This window comes from Larimichthys crocea, chromosome VIII (assembly GCF_000972845.2).
Source record: "Larimichthys crocea isolate SSNF chromosome VIII, L_crocea_2.0, whole genome shotgun sequence".
Taxonomy (NCBI): Eukaryota; Metazoa; Chordata; class Actinopteri; family Sciaenidae; genus Larimichthys; species Larimichthys crocea.
This window is the reverse complement of record NC_040018.1, coordinates 1523780-1543474: the sequence shown is the minus strand read 5'-3', so window position 1 is coordinate 1543474 and position 19695 is coordinate 1523780. Positions and strand designations below refer to the sequence as shown.

At 40.6% G+C, this 19695-nt stretch overlaps 1 protein-coding gene across 1 annotated transcript; it reads right to left on the bottom strand.

The window, feature by feature from the left end:
- Positions 1–344: 344 nt before the first annotated feature.
- On the bottom strand, positions 345–15702 carry tmod2 (tropomodulin 2). Its single transcript, XM_010731869.3, has 10 exons — positions 15576–15702; positions 10779–10997; positions 9671–9827; positions 4629–4751; positions 4194–4262; positions 3957–4087; positions 3751–3858; positions 3517–3660; positions 2932–3076; positions 345–2465 (listed from the first exon to the last, which is right to left on the bottom strand). Exons 2-10 carry the CDS (start codon positions 10902–10904, stop codon positions 2434–2436), a joined length of 1035 nt encoding a protein of 344 aa, XP_010730171.3. The 5' UTR covers positions 10905–10997; positions 15576–15702; the 3' UTR covers positions 345–2433.
- Positions 15703–19695: the final 3993 nt, after the last annotated feature.

Sequence of the window (19695 nt, the reverse complement as noted above, 5' to 3'; positions counted from 1 at the left end):
CTGCAATGTTGGAATCAGCATACCAATTTTAGTTTTAATCAGCATAGAAATCTAACTCAACAGACAAAAAAAATCTAAATTGTTCCCCAGAGTAATAGATGGATGGATATATTATTTTTTTTATATATTATAGAATATAGTTGAGCTTGAAGTTTCATTACTGACTTTGCTTATAGTTTTGACTTCTAAGCACAAGCACAGTTAAAATTCTGCAGAGCTATCAGTCACTTTTGGTGGAGTGGAAGTTTCTTTTTCAACAACTGAGGAGAGAAGAGGAAACTGGGTCAATAATCTATTCCTTACTAATTCATTTTAGGATTAAAATGCAAAGAATAGCCCATAGGCCGGGTATGTAAAAACATTTATTGTTGAGGATGTTTTATATTCAGCAGTGCGTTTTACCAGTTTTGTGGTTTTATAATAGTACATATTTCTTATGTCGAGTATACACCTGGGTTTAGATTTAAAGGTACAAAAAAAAAAAAATCTCAGCAATGAGTTGTGCAGATGTGATACACACATAAAAGTGTGTGTTTGTGTGTGTGTGCACTTTGAATTTGAGATGGCGTTTTACAATTAATATACATACAGTATTATGAATCACAGAATATTCTTAACAAGCCCAAGCAAAGAAGCATTTTTCCACTTTAGCTGTAAAAACAAAAAAAAAAACAAAAAAAAGGTCCAAGAAGAAACACAAGCAGACATGATCATGGCAGAAGTGCACAGATATAAAAACCCAAAAGAGGTGAACTCCATACAGCTTTTTTTGTTCAAGGAATGTGAGGCTGTTAAGATGAAAGAGCGTTTTTGGTCGACAGAAACATGATGTTCACAAGTGAAGACTTCATGCCAGTATATTGTTCCTATTACACATAAACAGTATATACAAGTTTCAAGTAGCTTCTGAATTAGTCCTGTTACACCGATCTCAAGCAGGTTAGTGTACCTATGGAAGTTCAGTTTTGAGGCACACACAGCATGTTGTCACATAATGTTACATAACGAATGACGTGCTACTGCTGAGAGCTGAAAGTGTTTGTGTGAGGGAGTGAAAGAAGTTTTTGCTATGTGTACAAGACTTTCTATCTGGGAGATGTAGTTCATAAGAAACATTTCGCAACCTGAGATGTTTCACACTCGCCAAACTCTCCCTCACATCTCACCAAACAACTGAACATTTTGTTATAAATGGGGAAAAAAAAAGAAAAAAAATGGAATGGCATGATCCAAGAAAATGTCTAGATCATTGTTGTTAACCCTCATACTCCTTTCCCAGATCTGTACTGAGAGGAAGCTGCCAAAGCAAATACCTGAACCAATAAGCATTGAGTTCGATATTGATATTTTTAAGCACTGCATGTGTTAGTCTTTGGCATGGTTAAGCATCAGAGAAACCCGGTGTGCTGAGCATTTACATTTACAACATCATTTGTAAGAGCAGATCAAAGCATCTTCAGTCTAGATGGGGGTTAATATCCTGTTCCTTTTACAGTACAGTACTGCATTTTTACTTGAAACCGAATTATAATTTCCTGTTAAGGGATGAAAGTGATCAGAACATTAGAATTTGAACCGTCTTTAGACTAAAACAGTAATTATAAAATATTGTGCATCGATACTTACAGCATTAAATTTACATATAAGGGGCGAGAGCCAGCATCTATTCTAAGACTGACTACAGCTTGAGGTCAGCACACATTTAACCGTTAAACACACACCAGACGGACGTAACGCCGGCTTTTACAAGGCAACTCCAATACACAACACCTGCAAACCACCATGCGGATGGAAATGTACAACAGTGATCCGATCGGCGACATTAGAAGGAAGAGTTAGCGGGTTATTCCACGATAACTTGCATTACCGTTTGATAACTTGTGTTATCTAAAGCTGTATCTGTGCGCTGTCTCCATCATTCTGCTGGTTCAATACAGGAATTCCACTGGAAGCTTAGGCCTCAACAGCAAGCGATCATAGAAGAGGATACAGGGGGTTACTCTAGGTTAGTTATTGTTTTAACAAAGCTGCTATCATTGTTTCTGTTACTTGGTAATGTTCATGTTTAATTCACATGATTAGAGCAGAGTATAAAAGGAAAAGAAGCAAATAAAAAATCTGGACAGGTCATATAAAGGCTCAAAAAAGGGGGGGGAAAGGAGCAGCTGAAATTAAATGACTAAAAACTAATCAGATTTACACCTTCAATAACATAATAATAAACATAAGTATGAACATGTGTATGGGAGAGGGCAATTCCAGTTATTTCCCTTCTTCTCAGATGTATGTTCTGGTTGAGCGTGCCTTGCCCCACAGTTTGGCACAAGACTAAAGTTTCCACACAGTGAGATGAGACCAGGGCATTGGCTGAAATTATTCCACACGGTGAGATGAAACAACAGGATTGGCTCGGAGATGGGGCGGGCTCCTTCCTTACAGGTCCCCTTCCACTCGCTTCCTGCGGACTAGAGGGGAAAAGTATGAATTTTTAAATCGATTGATTGACAGAGTAAAGATTACTTCAAACATGCTACACAACCTTTAACCTACACAGGCCTGTTAGTTTAGTATGATTATCACTAAGTGAGTCATGATGAGCTACGCAGTCATCCATTTCAACAGCGTGTGCCAGCGTGTACGGAAAACAAGAAGTGAGATGTTGTCACTCTTAAAGCTGCATGATCACACCGTGTCAATCTCCATACTGTTAATGCAGTGAACGTTTCATTCAAACACCCTGACACACCCATGCGTCACACCTGCACTACTGCGACTCTGACAGGACGAGGAGCTAAAAGAGAAGAGAGGTCGTCACTGTGGACGCTGTAAAGACAGATGTACTCCCAAAAGAGAGACCAGGTGGAAGGTAATGATAGGCAACAACTCACCCAGCTTTTGCAATGTGTGTGTGTGTGTGCGTGTGTGTCATACCCAGGTCATTGTTCTTGGTGATAGCTGCAGCAGCTCTGGAGCGAGGTCCTTGCTGGGTGAAGTGGTAGCCGAACTTCACTATGGTGTTGTTCTCTTCCAACATTTTAGCGATCTCCATCTCTACGGTAGTACCGAGCTGCTGCCTCTGGAACACACAAATGTACAGAAGTCAAGATCTGACCATCAGAGTTAACAGCTTCACTTTGGTTTAAAGCAGAAAATACTACAAGACTCCGATTTGGATCTCAGATATATGGTTTAACTTCTTTTTAACTACTGGAAACTCTCTACTGGTCTTTTTTTTTTTATTTCAGGCAGTGGTTTGTGTTAGTTGGCACTTTCTTCACGCTGCATAACACAAACATCTTCTACTACTTTAGTCTGCGTGAAACCACTTTATTTAAAAAAGCACAAGGACTTCCTCAGTCGTGAGTTCCCTGTAATCACCTACAGTGACCCTGAGTGATGACAGCAATAAAAAAACAAATAAAAAAGGAGAAATGCAAAAAAAAAAAAAAGCCTTTTTCAGACCTTGTTGTGTGTGTGTATGTGCATATATGCGTGTGTCACAAGGCAATCTGATACCTGGTTGTCTATCTTGATCTCTGTGAGTGTATCATTGTCTCGCAACGCGTCCACCAGAGCCTGCACCCCTGCCCCGGTGATGAAGTTGGACTCCAGGTTCAAACTTCGCAACGTCTTGTTCGCCCGCAGCATGTCGCTGAACGCCTGTGAGGCAGAACGAGGAAAAATGTAAGAACACAAAGCTACAAGTTGCGAACAGAGCTATTAAAAAGTCTGCGCGCCGCTCCCTCTCACCACAGCAATCGGGTCGTTACTCCGTGTTGCTGCCAGGCTGAACTTCTTGACGTGCGTGTTCTTCTCCATGGCTTTGGCGAGTTCCTTCAGCGTGGGAATTGGAATGTTCTGGAAAAAAAAAAAAAGACACACTCTCATCGGTCCAGAGATATACCACAGCATGTAAATGCACTCTGTCCTCTATGCACACGCGTGTGTTTGTGTACCTTAATGTTGTTGAGGTTGACCTCCGTTAAGGAGCCGTCGTCGCTTTTTATCCTCTGCAGAGTTTCTTCTACGTTAGTGGGATTGGGAGGCTCATCAAACACTGGGTTCATCTTCTCCCCTTTGATCACATCTAGGAAAGAAAAAAAAAAAGAAAAAAAAAGACACACCGATGTCAAAAAAAGTTGATCTTTTTGGGACCATTGAATAAAAACATTTAATTCTATGATCATACTTACTGTTGTAACCCCCTTTACTTCCATCATACGTCTGACTACTGGTGACCAGCGTGTGAACACCCAGGATTGCTGCGAACAAAAGCAAAATAGAGACTCAGTCGGTTTGTACGCATGCGTTCTCCAAGGTTCAAAAATTCACCACTACGTGAATGAAGGGTAACCAGATCTAGAGGTCATAGCAGACAAGTGGTGTTATTTTGCTCAGCGACACCTTTTGTTCGCCCTATCGTCACACGCGGTAAAAGACGGTGCCTCGGGAGAGACAGTCGGAGTGAAAGGAGCTTGTGTTTTACTGTCCCAGCAGAGACTGAGCTCAGGCACACTGAAAGTTTCTCACCCCCCCCCCCACACACAAAGTGTGTGCAGCACACAACGAAACCCTGATACAGAGTTGTGCTTTTTAAAGCTTCCTCAAAGATATGTATCCATTCTTACCTGCTAGATCACACAGTTCTGTGTCTGTGGCGCTGGATAGGGCTTCCTCTAACTCTGGATCGAGGGTTGTGACTTCCTCCTTGCGTGTTTCTATTGGTTTCTGCTTTGGAACAAACGCTTTACCTATAGAGAAAGAAAGAAGGAAAAGATGGTGAGGAAAGAGGAGAAGGAGATGATTCAGCCCCCTGAACAAATGGGCAGGAAACACTTCAACATCAGCACAGACAGAAGAGACAGGTACATGTAAGCCAGATGACGCTTTTGAGACGTTACGCAACCTCTCAAAAAAAAAAAAAAAGAAAAATCCAACTGTTAACGGCTGATCAATAATGTGACTTGTTATTCTCCTACAGCCTCTTGCCTTGTGCCACAGTCATAAGACTGCATGACTGCCAAGTGTGAGCGTGTGCCTTCATGCACATAGCATGGACACATTCCCAGATAAAGCAGCTGTATAATCAATATGCACACACAGGTCTGGAATAACATCAACTTGTATCTTGAGTCACTACACGTTTTACTTTTTGTCTTGGACATCAGACAGCACACTTCACAGCAGGACCTTGAAGTGGTCATCACTCTTCTTTAGTCTGGAGCTTGAATCTCTCAGTTGTTGTCACATAAAAAAAACCCCCATCTCTCATCAAGTTATTTCTACACTAAGTCAGATTGTGAACAAACTACATCCATACATTGTTAAACACACGTAAAATGAATTAAAAGTCCAACATATGGAGTGGGGTTTAGCTCAGTCGGTAGAGCGGGCGCCCCATAAGCGAAGGTTCGAATCCCGACCTGTGTGGGCCTTTCCCGCATGTCGTTCCCCATCTCTCTCCCCACGTTTCCTGTCAATCTTCAGCTATGCCTATCAATAAAGCAAAAAAGGCCAAAAAAATAATCTTAAAAAAAAAAAAAGCCCAACATATAACAACAGTTAAGTTTCTAACAAGGAGGTGAAGTCTGAACAACAGAAATGTGTTGTTTAAATAAATCTGGGCCTCCTGCTGTTTTACACAACATTCCCCAGCCATCGGTGGTTCAGACTGGCTGAAGTCTAGCCGTGACTGTCTCACAACTATGGTATTTCCATGGTAACCTATCTGAAGGAAGAAACGGAAAAGAGCGAAGGAAGTCATGGAACAATGACTGGAGTCTAATCTAGACTGCACTGCTGGGGCAACAAACACTTGCACTGGATGGAGAGAGCGTCCAGCGGGTGCCATTTGTTGCCTCTCTGTATGCTTGTCTCCTTAAAACACCCCAAGAACAGGCCTCCCCTCTTTCCCTCCTTCCAAGTCAGTGAAGCCAGTCAAATTGTCCAAACTGGTCCCTAGTGGGGGGGCTCTGGCACTTCCTGAAAACCAGCAAACAGTAAGTACAGTCATAAGGCAGCATCCTGTGCCAGTCCCTCTGGAGCAACATTTAGCCACTCAGAAGCAAAAAGGGCCAAAATCCTGTCATGTGAGTGATACAACAGTCACATACATCATGAACTAAATGAGGAAAACACATTGGGGTACAACAATGTGCAAATGCTGAAGGAAAATAAGCACACAGCGCATGCCTGTAACACGAGCGTCAGCTGCAGAAAATCCGGGATTTGACTTGACACTAATGATCCAAGGAGACGCCTGAAGCCCCTTTGATAACATATAAAAGAGCATTTTTTCAGTTAAGGCAACAGATTAAGACATTAATGCAAACAATGCCACATAATGGTATTGGTAGCAGTTGTGCTGTCAAGTTCTTTTTATTCCTTATTATTGTTATTATCATTATTGTTGTCGTTGTTTTTAGGGGTTTGTATGTTGTTGTTTCTTTTGACATTGACAGGAAACTGTGGCGACAGAGAGCATGACATGCTGATTGGATGCTTTATCAGGTGAGCTACCACGGCGCCCATGTTTTGCTTTTTTAAAAACACACTGTGCAAACACCAACAGATGGGCAAAATAAGAATTTCATTGCTGTATAAACCACGTGTTTTTACATTCAAATGACAATAAATGTCTTGAATCTTGAATCCTAAAAAGCATCATGGCTTGTTGGGTGTGGGAATACAGTGACAGCGCTATGTCGAAGTCAGATGAAGCAATAAATACGATCGTCCAGGAAAATGGAGGTTATAAACAAGCGATGCAGACCACACCAAAAAATGATTGCACAGGAAACTGTTTATGTACAACTCCAGCAAGCAACTCTGTAAACTGTCTTTGATGTTTACGATAAACTTGGTTTTCATTTACTCTTCCAAATTGGTGGGTTTATTCACCGCATAACCAGATCATCATCATTATTGTAATAAATCAGAGAAATCCTGTAAACTGAACTATTCTTACATCTTAAGCGGTACGTTTGCAGCAACTGATCCAGTTCCTTGTTAAACATGGCCACGTCACCGCAAATGCTTCAGCTGTGAAAGCAATTCATGAGAAAAACTGGTGGTGTGTGTTTGTGTTTTTTCATTGGTGCAACAGCCACACCCTGCACTGTGACCTCAGCAGACACAATGCTTATCAGACTTGAGTGGAAGATCGCCTTGAATGCCCTAAATTGGTGAAACAATACGTATTCCTCAGCTCTGACGTGATAATTAAGTAAACCGTGTTGACTCAACTGAACATAGCAGCAGTACCTCTTAAAATATAATCATACTACAATGTCTGCTGCCGCCGAGCCAGAGCTTCTTAATGCTGACAAACCCTGAACCAAACTAAGGATGAACAGAAGGAGTGAACAATGGAAAAAAGATGGATTATAGAGTAAGAGTAATAAGATGGACTGATCCGATATAAATCTCATTTAAGTGCTTAAGAGGCCGTGATGGTTGCCATGGTAATCAGACAGGTTGTTTTCCTCTAGAGTTTGGTGTGTTACTGAAACGAGACACGCACTCATGACCACATTATCTATCAGCAGGGGGTGAGTATAACAAGGGGAAGCAAGTCATCTACATTCCACAGAACCACCACAGTGATTAGAGTTTTCCATGTTGTCATAAGGGGGGTGCGCACACACGCACACACACACACACACACACACACACACACACACACACAGGGAGTATAATTTCTAACAGGCCGGGGTTGGGTCAGATGGAAGATGTCAGTTCCATATTTCCTCTCGAGTGAGGGAGCAGTGTCCAAATCTCTGGAGATCCCAACAAAAGGAATTCCTCTGAAAAAAGATTTTTTTTTTTTTACCCGGTAACGTCCCTGCTCTACTCACGTCTCTGCTTTTCTTTCTGCTTCCCTCTTTTCCAGGAAGTGATTAAGAGTTCCACGAGTCTCGAAACCTGTTTGAACACAACTGGTTTTTCTCTAGGTCAGTCAGGAAGCTCCGGGTTGTGTTTGGTTTCGCACAACATTAATCCTACGTGGATCATCAGCGGCTGTTTATTTTACCTTTATGTGAGACATCAACTGTGCCGTGACCAAAATCATCTGACAGATTGATTCCCCTTAGTCAGCTCAGTGGCAATGCTACAGTCACGGCTGCTAAAAAAACAGATTATTCAACTGTGTGAGCGTCACACAGAACTACAATCAACTGCTGGAAAATTAAGATTAGATTATTTTTATGACATTAGGACTCTGTTGTATAGTTCCATAGTTATTAGCTTTGTAAAGTCCACAGCTGGATTCACAGTATGGGATCTATAACCACGAAGCCAAACAAAAAAATAAATAAATTACTGTCAACTTAAAAAATCCTGTCAGGTCAAATAAGGCATTAGGCACATATTTGCATGTGTTGTCTGAGAAGAACCTCAGCCTGGGCCTCAGTCTTAAGCACACCATGTCAGGGTTACTAGTCTCTAGAACAGTGGCTCCCAAAGTGGGTCCAAGTCTTACATTCATTCAAGTTAACTGTATTTAAATTATGAAAGTATTCTATGTTTTATTTTACATCAGATCAAAACAGAAGAAAAGGAGATTTAAAAAACACTCAATATGTAGTTATGCTGCAGCTGTCAGCGGTCACAGGAACACAACAGGCTTTCCAGCTCGGGAGTTTTTCAGAAGCTTGGCAGTCAGAAAAATGTGAACATCAGAACAAGAGGTGGAAAGATTTGACAACACACGGATCGGCCTTGCAGCCCTTGTGTTATGCAAACAGTACCTGTTTCAAATCTCAGCCCTCAACAGCCGACCGACAAAACTAAAATCAGATCCTACACTAACTGCTTGTGGAAGACAGATATCCATCGTTGTCTCATAGCACATTCACTGTGGTACTGTACGTTCCCAACATCATATGTGTGTGATCTGGCTCCCTCATCTCTGGTATACATGTAAACCAGGTAAGAAACCTCTGGGTTGACCTCTTAAATTTGATTTTCCCTGCTACATTATACATACTTTAATGTTCTTTTATTGAGAAATACATTGAACAGCATATTTAACTGTGTTTATTGTATTTTAAGTTAAATATTTATCTGTAAATATGCAGAGCACCTCTTTTATTCTTATTCTCGTGGTTCTATGACAAAAGGTTTGCTTTGTGCCAGGTCTAAACCCCCTATGGAACCACTGCTTTAGAAACTGAACTGAGACCTACCTACTAACAAGGCAGTTAATCCTCGCCTTGCCTTCTGCTAGGACACTCCCTACCTCCTATCCCCTGGTACAGACACACCTCCCCCTCACTGCTGTATGTTGCATAAGAGCAGACATGCATTAATAATACCTACAAGGACAGCAGAACGGTAATTACTGCTGTGCTGCTGATACATACACAAACACACACAGAGACACTCTTTGTTCCCCCGAGAAATATATTACTATTAAGTGATAGCACCACAACAGTGGCGTTAATAACAAGTCATGGTACACTACAACAACGGTGCAATATCTCTTCTTGAACTTGTTTGTCTCATTTAACACGTGTCAAACTACACTTCATATATAAAGACTGAAGTTCATTTAAATTAAGGCCACTACATCAATCAAAAAGTTCCACTAATAAACACTTATCAGTCATTCAAGGTCTGTTATCCTGCTGGAATGACCATTTGGTGCTCTATCAAACGCACAACTCACCTTTTTTCTCTCCGGTGAAGGGCACGACGTCCTCTCTGTCCTTGTACTCCATGGCCTCCTTCTCCAGATATTTGAGGAGGCCATCTCTGTTGAATGATCCTGTTGCTTTCTTAGTCGTCTGGTCCTTCTGACGTAAGCCCGCTGGGAGAAGAGCGTTCTGATGAGAGGAGACACATTAGACCAGTCAAACGATGACTTCAATACACACAGTATAGAATAAAAGGCAAATGGTAAATCGCGTTTTTTAAGCAGAATGTATAATGCTGTAAGAAAGCAAAAAAATGCATGTACATGGCACATGTACGGACATCTGTACAGCATCAGTTTTTTCTAAGCAGGCTGAAACAGCTGCCTGTCTACTTCAATTGTTGCTGCGCTGGCAAACTAGTTTAACTCGATGCATGTCGACTGAAACCTCATGGCTTAAATGACCTAACGTAAAAATGCAACCAACTGTGGGCCGATTGTTTTAGGTGAGTAAGAAACTTGGACGTGGTGAACAAGCATGTGTGAAAAGGTTTGTCTGTGCAGCCTGTGGAAACTGAAGACAAAAGCAGTGCTTGTTTTTGTGAACACACCAAAATTCTGCTTTGTCTATTTAATGACATAAGATCCAAATTAATATCACCCCCCCGGATGAAGCGTCTGTTTCCTGTGGGTCAACATGTAGTGTGATTTGTCTTACTTGGTTTAGATGGAATTTAAATTTTTTTTTAAAACGCCCAGGCGCCCGGCGGGGATTTCATTATGCTCCTCAGCTCTACTCACAAATAAACACACAAACACTTGGCAGCCTCATGACAAGAGTTACTGCAGCTCAGTCTACCCCTTTAAATTATTTCCCCAGACCACAGAGACTGGGGACTGGGAGGTGTAGTTGGAGGGTACAAAGGAAAAATCCACCCTTGGATTTGAATATGTCACGTTCGATGTGTTCCAGGATGAATATATTCTATGGTGGATTCCCTTTCCCTTGATCTGCCTCCACCTTTCTACTTCCTGCAAATCGCTTCATGGATACCAAATTATTTTGCCTGTTATTTTTTTCAATAAATCCCTCCCACTAAAAAGAGCACTGGAGCTCCTCCAACCCTCATCAAGTCCTGACCTCGGGGTCCATTTCCTCGAGGGCCGTCTCCAGCTGTTTGAGCTCCTCCGCCGACAGCTTGTTGAGGATTTCATCTTCGTCGAGATCCTTGTACTTGTCTAGGTCTTTCTTGTACGACAACGCCATGGTGCCGGCTATAGTTCGCTAAGCAACTCGGGACAGCAGACCACAGCCACAGTTTCCTCTTGGGCTCACTGCTCCAGACTGAGGAGAAGCTACCTGAAGACAAATGAGGGCACAGACACACACAAATAAACATTTGAAGATAATAAGGCATACGATTCCTTTTTATTTAGCCGACTAAAACAAATTGGATTAGACACTGTTTATCTCATCGCTGGTGAACAAGAGTTGATCACAGCTGGACTGCATAATGAGCTCTTGCAATGATGCAATGCAACACACAGCTGGAACAAAGGAAGAACTTTCTCAGCCTCGGACAAATCATCTGACCACTCCCTGGAGGACTGCCAACAACTCTTTGTGAGCACCAACTCTGTGCTACTTTAGAAATCAGGGTCAGTTTCAGCAAAAGAAGTGTGTTACATTTTTTTTTTCCTCTTCGTAAACGGCAAACAGTGACAGGAAATACTGGCGTGAACTCTGAAGTAGATGTATAAGAAAATAACACCAGTTTGAATAAATCGGAGATAAGTGAATGATTTAGGGAGTGAGTGTGTGTGTCCTGTCAAACTAAACGAAGAGGCCTCAGCCTTCAGTTCCCGCTCCCACGCCACAGTCCGAACACAAAATGACCTCATGATTCCCCGCAGGACCTCCACAGATGGTCTTAGTCCTAATCACTCACTTTCCCCTCACACACACACACGCACAACTGTACCCACACTTCTTATACTCTACTTTCCTGAAGCTCACGCTGCTCCAAAAAAAAAAAAAAAAATCATGTTCGCAGGAAAGACAGAGCTGCGTGTGTTTATGTAAATAGAGAATGGGAACAAGCACTTTACAGAAAAAAAAAAACACCGGTCTCACTGAATCGTGTCCGTTGTGAAATACAGCACTGTCTCTGAACTCTCTAACAGCAGAGGAAAATAAATAAATAAAAAAAATACTAGACTGTGTGGTTTAACCGAGGATTCTTTGAACATTTGGTGCCATTTCCCCGGAGCTGCCTGAGTGATTTCTCCAGTTCAGTTCAGAGGAATTCCCTGAAGAGTCTGACACCGTTCAGTTCCTAGTCTCCACAATCCAGGCTCTGTCCTGGACTAATTCTTCCCCTCACCTCCTCCATTACAGTGCCAGCAGATGAAGCTGGGCTTAAATGTCAGCGCTGACTTTAATTGATGCATACGAATGTAATGATCTACAGTAATAATCCCCACCCTAATGTTTTAACTGTGCAGTACTTCAATACGATCCCGGAAAACAGAGTCAGCACAGGAGAAGCTGGAAGTAAGCATTGTTTTTATTATTATAGGATCATTTTCTCATTTAAACTATTAGTTGCTATTAGTACTATTAAACTATTAAAGCATGTCTAGGTATGGCTTCAACTACACAGCAGATATGCAGATATATGAGTGTAAGAGCCTCAGGTGGAGTCAAGTCCAAAGGGTTCAAGCTAAAGGTAACTTTTATTATTCAGGCTAGAAAACAATACAAATGATCATTTAGGCCTGAAGAAATAAAATATGAAATCAATATTTGTGAAGAACTATGAACACAGCATTAAACTTGGAGCATCTACATGCATTCAAATGAGTTTTCCCTTTATCCTATCTAACATTGAAAAATATCCCATGAATCCAAATCATATGAAAATAGCTTTGCATGTTGCAACCCACACCAGAAATCTTCTGTGCTGTGCTCATGGGACAACACCGGGATTTGTTTCTCATGATGTCATTTACAAGCGTTTGCTCGCGTGTTTTTTTTTGGAAAGGGGAGTTTTTGTTCATCTCTCCTAATTAACACGTGAGAGATATTGTCCAGGGACAAAAAAAAAAATGTATAGAGGTTGTTGTTTTTTTTTTAATGACTGTGGTCCCCTTTTACAGCCTGGCAGGTTTCCAGAATCTAAAAACATGTTTAAAAAGTGCCAAAAAAACCCAAAAAAAACCTCACATCTAAACATCTGAGGCCTAACGTCATGTGCAAGCCAGTCAGAACACATGGAAAGAAATGTCTTGCCTCACATGAAGTTTAATTTATGACTTCCTTCGTACAAATTTCGGTTAAATTACTGAGACTAGTTCTTAGATGTGCAGAAGGCAAAAAGATGAGATGACATTTCTGACCAGGATCTGGAACAAGCAGAGACCCCCAGCCAGGGTTAAGCGTTAAGTCCCACACATGTAAACACACATAATGCTCTTATGACCAGATCAGCTCAAAATAACACCATTTACCGTATTATAATACCTTCTCAAAAACACTTTACACTACACTGACAAACAATTCAGAACATTTAAAACCAACAGACCCGGTTTAGAGTGAGGCCCGGGACTTTTGAGAGAGTAATGGAGCATTCAGACAGGGATAATGATTGCAATGGGTGGGCTCAAGCCAGGGCAGAGACGCTGAGAGGATCCATTAGTCCAATCTGATTGATTCCTTTCTCCTTCTCCCCTCTGCTAATCCTTCAAGACAACAACAGATTGGCTCACAGCCGATAACACTGCATAACCTGTCTGCACTCCACTCTCACCTTACACTTTCCTGACACTGACCTGTGCACTCAGGCTACTGTTCGAGGACGCAAACGTATTACTGAGGACTGCATGAGGACGGAGCCACAAATATCACGATTTAAGACCACCTGACAGGCTACAACAGACTTAACGTGTGTGTGTGTGTGCACAGACTAAAATATAGCGGTCTTATTCTTGTGAGCGCGCATAACCTCAAAAATCATTTTTTAAATGAACAAGTACAAGTAGGTCACAAGAAAGACAAAGTTACGCTGCAGATAAGGTTAAGAGTGGATTTCTTTCTGCTTCTTTCTGGTTCAAATGAAGTCGTGAAAAAAAGGGGAAGTGAAATGTTTCTACCTTTCGTCACTGCCTCTGATGAAGCTACCCCGTGTTTTTTTTCAAGTGAAACGTCTGAACTATGTTTCAGGTCAAGCGGTGATGCTTCTCTCCAAACGCGATGCTGACAGACAAACTGCAAGACTATCTGCACCATTAAGACCGTGGTGCGATATATCAGATGCCATCACAGAGAGTATCTCTCGCTTGTATTATATATCTCTTTGCAACTTAAAAAAAAACAAAACATACACTGTAATTCTTGTAGTCGACATCCAGGTTGCCTGTGCTACATCAGATCAGAAAAAAAACTGAAGAAATAGTAACGTGCAGCTCAGACATGAACAGGAAGCCCTGACGGTTATTACATTATTATAGAGCACCACCCACAAAAAAGGACTATAGTTAGAATGACCCAGCTAGGCTACTCATGGGACAAGAGTCTGTACTTCCTCCTCCCACCTACTCTCCTCCACCCTGTTGTTACTCAGTTTGCTTTCATTCTTTCTGGAGTCAAGCGTCCTAGGATGACAAAAAAAATATGATAGAAAACAGATGGAAAGACACAGAGTAGTCTTATTACGCTGTCACTAAGATGTGTTCACTATGACAAGATGTCAGGAGAACATATGTTTTTAACATTCATGCTGTTGTTCGTTTACTCAATTACTGCTGCACCTCCAACTCTTGTAAAAGCCTGGCAAGGACCCGACAGTGGGGTGATTCTCCAACAAACAAGCTCCACGCTCCAGACACACACACATGATCCATTATTATATAATGAGAACCGATTTCAAGGAGCGCCTTGCACCTCAGCAAAAGGGGGGCGAATAATACACATTGCCTTTGTATAAAGCAATGACAACTTGCACTGCATTGCATCGAGGGTGAAACTAGGCGCTGGCTGGCCAGGTTTCACTCTCCAGTGAAAAGGCATGCAGGTTAAAACAGTCCAATCTGAGGAGCCTGTTCATATTAAAAAAATGCCATGTCAGCGGTGACCACACCATTGAAATACCTGCTTCACAGCTTCAGGCTTAAAAAGGGGGAAACCCACACTACTCCCCCCCAATGCAAACAAGCAAGCAGTCTTTAAAGACTTGGACCACACCCTTCATTCACCACTGCTGGTCCAAACTACCTTTTGTGACATAAACTCTCAGATTAGCTCTTTAAAGACAGCACACTCACTGACACAGGTACAATGACCTTGCATTTATCTACCAAAGTAGTGCTGCTGCTAAAAACCCACACAGTTTCACCACCACACTACATGTGCATGTCCTTAAGAAACACTGCTCGGTGTATTGTCTGGCTGACAGGGATGGGCAACTGAGATTAAACACAGTTAACCCAGATACCACAGCTATTAAATGATATTTAGCGCAGCCATACGATCACACATCATAACGCACTGCTTGTCTTATATAAATCAAGTTCCTCTGGCTGACATACTCGGATACTTTCATCCATCTCCTGTGGACATAGCGGGCAACGGCGTTAGCTGACATGTTTACGATTACCACGCTGACAAGTTACTCGTGATTATTAGATTACCGTCTCCCCAGCTGAAGGTAGCACACACTACTACTACTTAAGTAGAAGTACTAAAAAAAGCCCAAACCGTGACACACACTTTGGGTAACTTGTCTACATTTCGTCGGATGCGCTAAAGCCGATGACATGTAGCAAGCTAACACGCTAACCCTGACTAGCCGTTGAAGCTAAAGCAGCGCATATACAAGTGACAGTTAACGGCTAACAGCGTCTCCGAGTCCTAAAACAAAACAGCTGTCTGTTTCCTCACCTGAGACTCGCTTAGGATCTTCCAAATAACGCCAGTGTGTCTGTCCAATGTCTTCAGCTCAGTGCCTGATTTCTCACGCAGCCCAAGGGCGGTAACACAGGAAGAGAGAGAGCCAGCGCACTCTTTGAGTGACGTCCGAAGGAGCCAATAGGCAAGAGAGTCTGAAAGGTGTGGACCAATAGCGTGAAGCAGCCCGCCCCCCCTTTTTTTTTAACTGTGAGAACCAATCAGATGAGAGGTAGGGAAATTAAAAAATAAATAAATAAAATGAAATAAATGGCCGTTTATTTGGAGTGATTTCATCATTACTATTTATTATGACAACTATGTGTGAAAGGATTGGCAGTAGAAAACGCCTGAAAAAAGTAAGAGGTCCTTGAGTTAAGATTTTTTTAGGAGAATCAGAATCAGACTCAGAATCAGAAATTATTTTTGTTACAATACTCCAGTATACAAACAAACAAAAACAACATATGTAAACAAGAAACCATCTATTAAGAACAACTCGGTTCTTGTTGGTACCAATTACAGGAACTCTTACACATAGTTTAATTATAATAATAATAATAGGTGCCTTTCTGTCACCCAAGGACACCTTACAATAAATGAGAGTAGACAGCAAATAACAAATAAGAAACAAACAAAAAGAACCATAAAAGTATATCAAATTACAGGAATACAACATTAAAAACAGGTTAAAGTAAGACAATGCAATTGAATCAGATGAAAAATGTTATTTTAAACAGGTGGGTTTTAAGTGCAGACTTGATTGGGGGAGTGAGTTGATGTTCCTTATGACGGGGGGTAAAGACTCCCAGAGCTGATGGTGGTGAGACAGGCAGAGGGGACAGTCAGGTGAATGGAGGAGGAAGATCTGAGGGAGCGAAGGGGAGCAGCAACATGGAGAAGATCCAAGAGATATGGTGGTGCGAGGTTATGAATGGCTTTGAATGTGAAATTTACAGTCTTACACTTACAACAGATGTATAAGTCAAGTCATTTGGTGCATTACATAACACCATATCACACATTTGTCTGTGCAACATATGCATTGCATTGCATTGCATTGCATTGCATTTAGCAGACGCTTTTATCCAAAGCGACTTACAGAGGAGGACATATGGCACCATCTATCTCTAGATTCAGATAAAGAAAAACTCACACGTACACAACAACAGCAACAACAAAAACAAACCTTTGACTTAAACTCAAAGCTCTAAAGCTCTGAAGTATGGACTCCAGGACGGACAGGTATGCAACAGGTGTCAGTGTTGGAAGAAGTATTCAGACCTTTTAGTTGAGTAAAAGTAACAATAGAGTGCAAAACTACTCAGTTACAAATAAAAGTCCTGCATTCAAAATGTTGCTTGAATAAAAATACTGTTGTTCAGAATGGTCCATTTCAGAATCATCTATATTATATTGTTGGTTCATAATTATAAGTATAATTATAAGTGCAATAAGATGAGATGTGTCAGGCAAAATGTAAAAGTGTGATCAAAAAAGATGCAGAGCAACTTCCAGGTACCACTAAGCAGTGAAAAGACAGACCAAACACACACCACACCACACTGCGCACACACAAAAGGCAAAACTCAGAGAGATTTCTCTGTTTGTATCTCACACAAAACACACATTGTGTACTAAAGCCCTCACCTTACCTTGGACTGTAAAGAGAGGGGAGGGTTCATCGTCTTTTTTACTACTCGTGTTACACAATCGTGGAGATAGAATTTCATGGACTCTCTCGGTTCACCACATATGTGCACTGTAACATGATGCCTTGCATGTAACACAGAAACTTTGGCCAGATGTGGTGCTGAAACAAACGTCAGGGGGCTATTGCTGGAAATCAGATGATTGATAGCAGTCAGATAAAGGGGATGAAATGTACTACTTACTGCCATTTTAAGTTAGTTTACAACCAATTTGCCGCTCAGTTCAAACATCCACAGGCTATACATATTGTTTAGTAAAAAGGCAGGGTACAGAGCACTTGACAACATGGTTATTTTCTGTGGTGTTGGAAGATAAACCATGCCTGGAGATCTTAAAGGATAAGCGGTTAGAGTTAATGGATGTTGTCCCGAGTCAGATGGAACATTGCAGGCATAATATAGACATTACAATCTACATGCGTTTGGGAAAATGAGACTCATACTTTCAGTAGCAGCAAGTGAAACACAGTAAAACCTGTGCTTACATCAGCAGTCATATGGTCCCCCAGCACTGACACTGGACACGTCGAAATTATTAAAATATATCAAGGAAAGACAGGGAAAATATTCCATAATAAATTACAGTTGCTACAATGTGCGTTAAAAGACTCAAAAAATACATATGTCTGTAATATTTGTACTGGAACTGTTAACTTTGATAATAATAATATAATATATATAATTTGCATGATACTTGCAATTGTGTCTTTGCTTACACATTCATAAATTATGTTTTTTTAATCTCCTAAAATAAGATAAGGTGGACTTTAATGATCTCACACAGGAGATATTCTCTTGTCCCAGCAGCATGTATACACAAGGTGGATAAGAAATGATTCATAAAAAAGAAATCTATAGAAGAAAGTCATTAAGTCATGCTGGTGTTAAAGAGTCTTACAGCTGTTGGAATGAAGGACTTGTTGTGGTAGTACTCCTTCTTACATGGTGGGAGTAGCAGTCTGTTGCTGAATGAGCTGTTTAAGGCCTCCACAGTCTCATGCAGGAGGTGAGAGGAGATGGAGGTCAGCTTTGCTAACATGTGGAAGCCCTAAGCGGTCATATATTCAATCATTTATTTCTTCTGTTTTCTTGTGACAATGTGTTGATTTAATTTGTTTTCTTGAGATCTCAAATGACATTGTTATCTTGAGAAAACAACATTTCATTATCTCAAGATCTGGAGAAAATCATCACACTATCTCGCGATAACAACATTAATATGTTAATAATGAGATTAATAGCTCGAGGTCTCAAGAAAAAAAATGAAATTAACTCTTAATCACGAGAAAATAGAGGAATAAAATGTATGAACGCATGACTACTTAGGGCTTCCACATCCTCTATGGAGTCTAGGAGCAGTCCAGGACAGAACTGGACCTCTCTTCCAGTCTTTTTCTGTCCAGTCCCTCTCCATGCTTCCCCCCTCTCCAGGAGACAACTGCATGAAATAATGCAGATGCCACCACACTGTCGTAAAGGGTTTTAAACCTGCACAATACAAAGCACCTCAGTCTCCTCAGCAAGTGTAAATGACTTTGACCCTTCTTGTACAGGACGTCTTTAAGTCATAATTGCAGCATTTTGGTGCTTTAAAGAACCTTTTTATGTTTTATCTTTTTCTCCTTTAAAGGTTTTTTGGAAAACAGATTACTGGTTCATTAAATGACCTGGCAAAAGACATAGCTTCAACTTATGTCTGCTATATGTATAGAAATCATTGATTGGGTGTCATTTCTAATTGTAAAGGGTATTAATCTCCAAAAACTTTTTAGAAAGATCAATTAGTAATGTGATCAAACTTGATAAAGTGAACTTTAATGAATTACTTGTTAAAGTAATTTACTCAAAGTTGAATTCAAATTGTAATATTTTAATTACATTTTTGAAGAATCAGTTAAGTTTCCAACTTGAACCTTAATTATTTTTGCATTAAAAAGTCAGATTACTGGTTAATTAAATGACCTGGTTTGGATAAAAACAAAAACAACAACAAAAGGACAATTTGAGCACACTGGAACAGCTTTTTTTTGTGAACCTGACATACACCTAGCTTCAACTTATGTCTGCTATATGCATGGAAATCATTGATTGAGTGTCATTTCTAATTGTAAAGGGTAATAATCCCCAAAAACTTTTTAGAAAGATCAATTAGTAATGTGATCAAACTTGATAAAGTGATAAGTAACTTTAATAAATTACATTTTAAAGTAATTTACTCAAAGTTGAATTCAAATTGTAATATTTTAATTACATTTTTAAATAATCAGTTAAGTTTCCAACTTGAACCTTAATTATTTTTGCATTAAAAAGTCAGATTACTGGTTAATTAAATGACCTGGTTTGGATAAAAACAAAAACAACAACAAAAGGACAATTTGAGCACACTGGAACAGCTTTTTTTT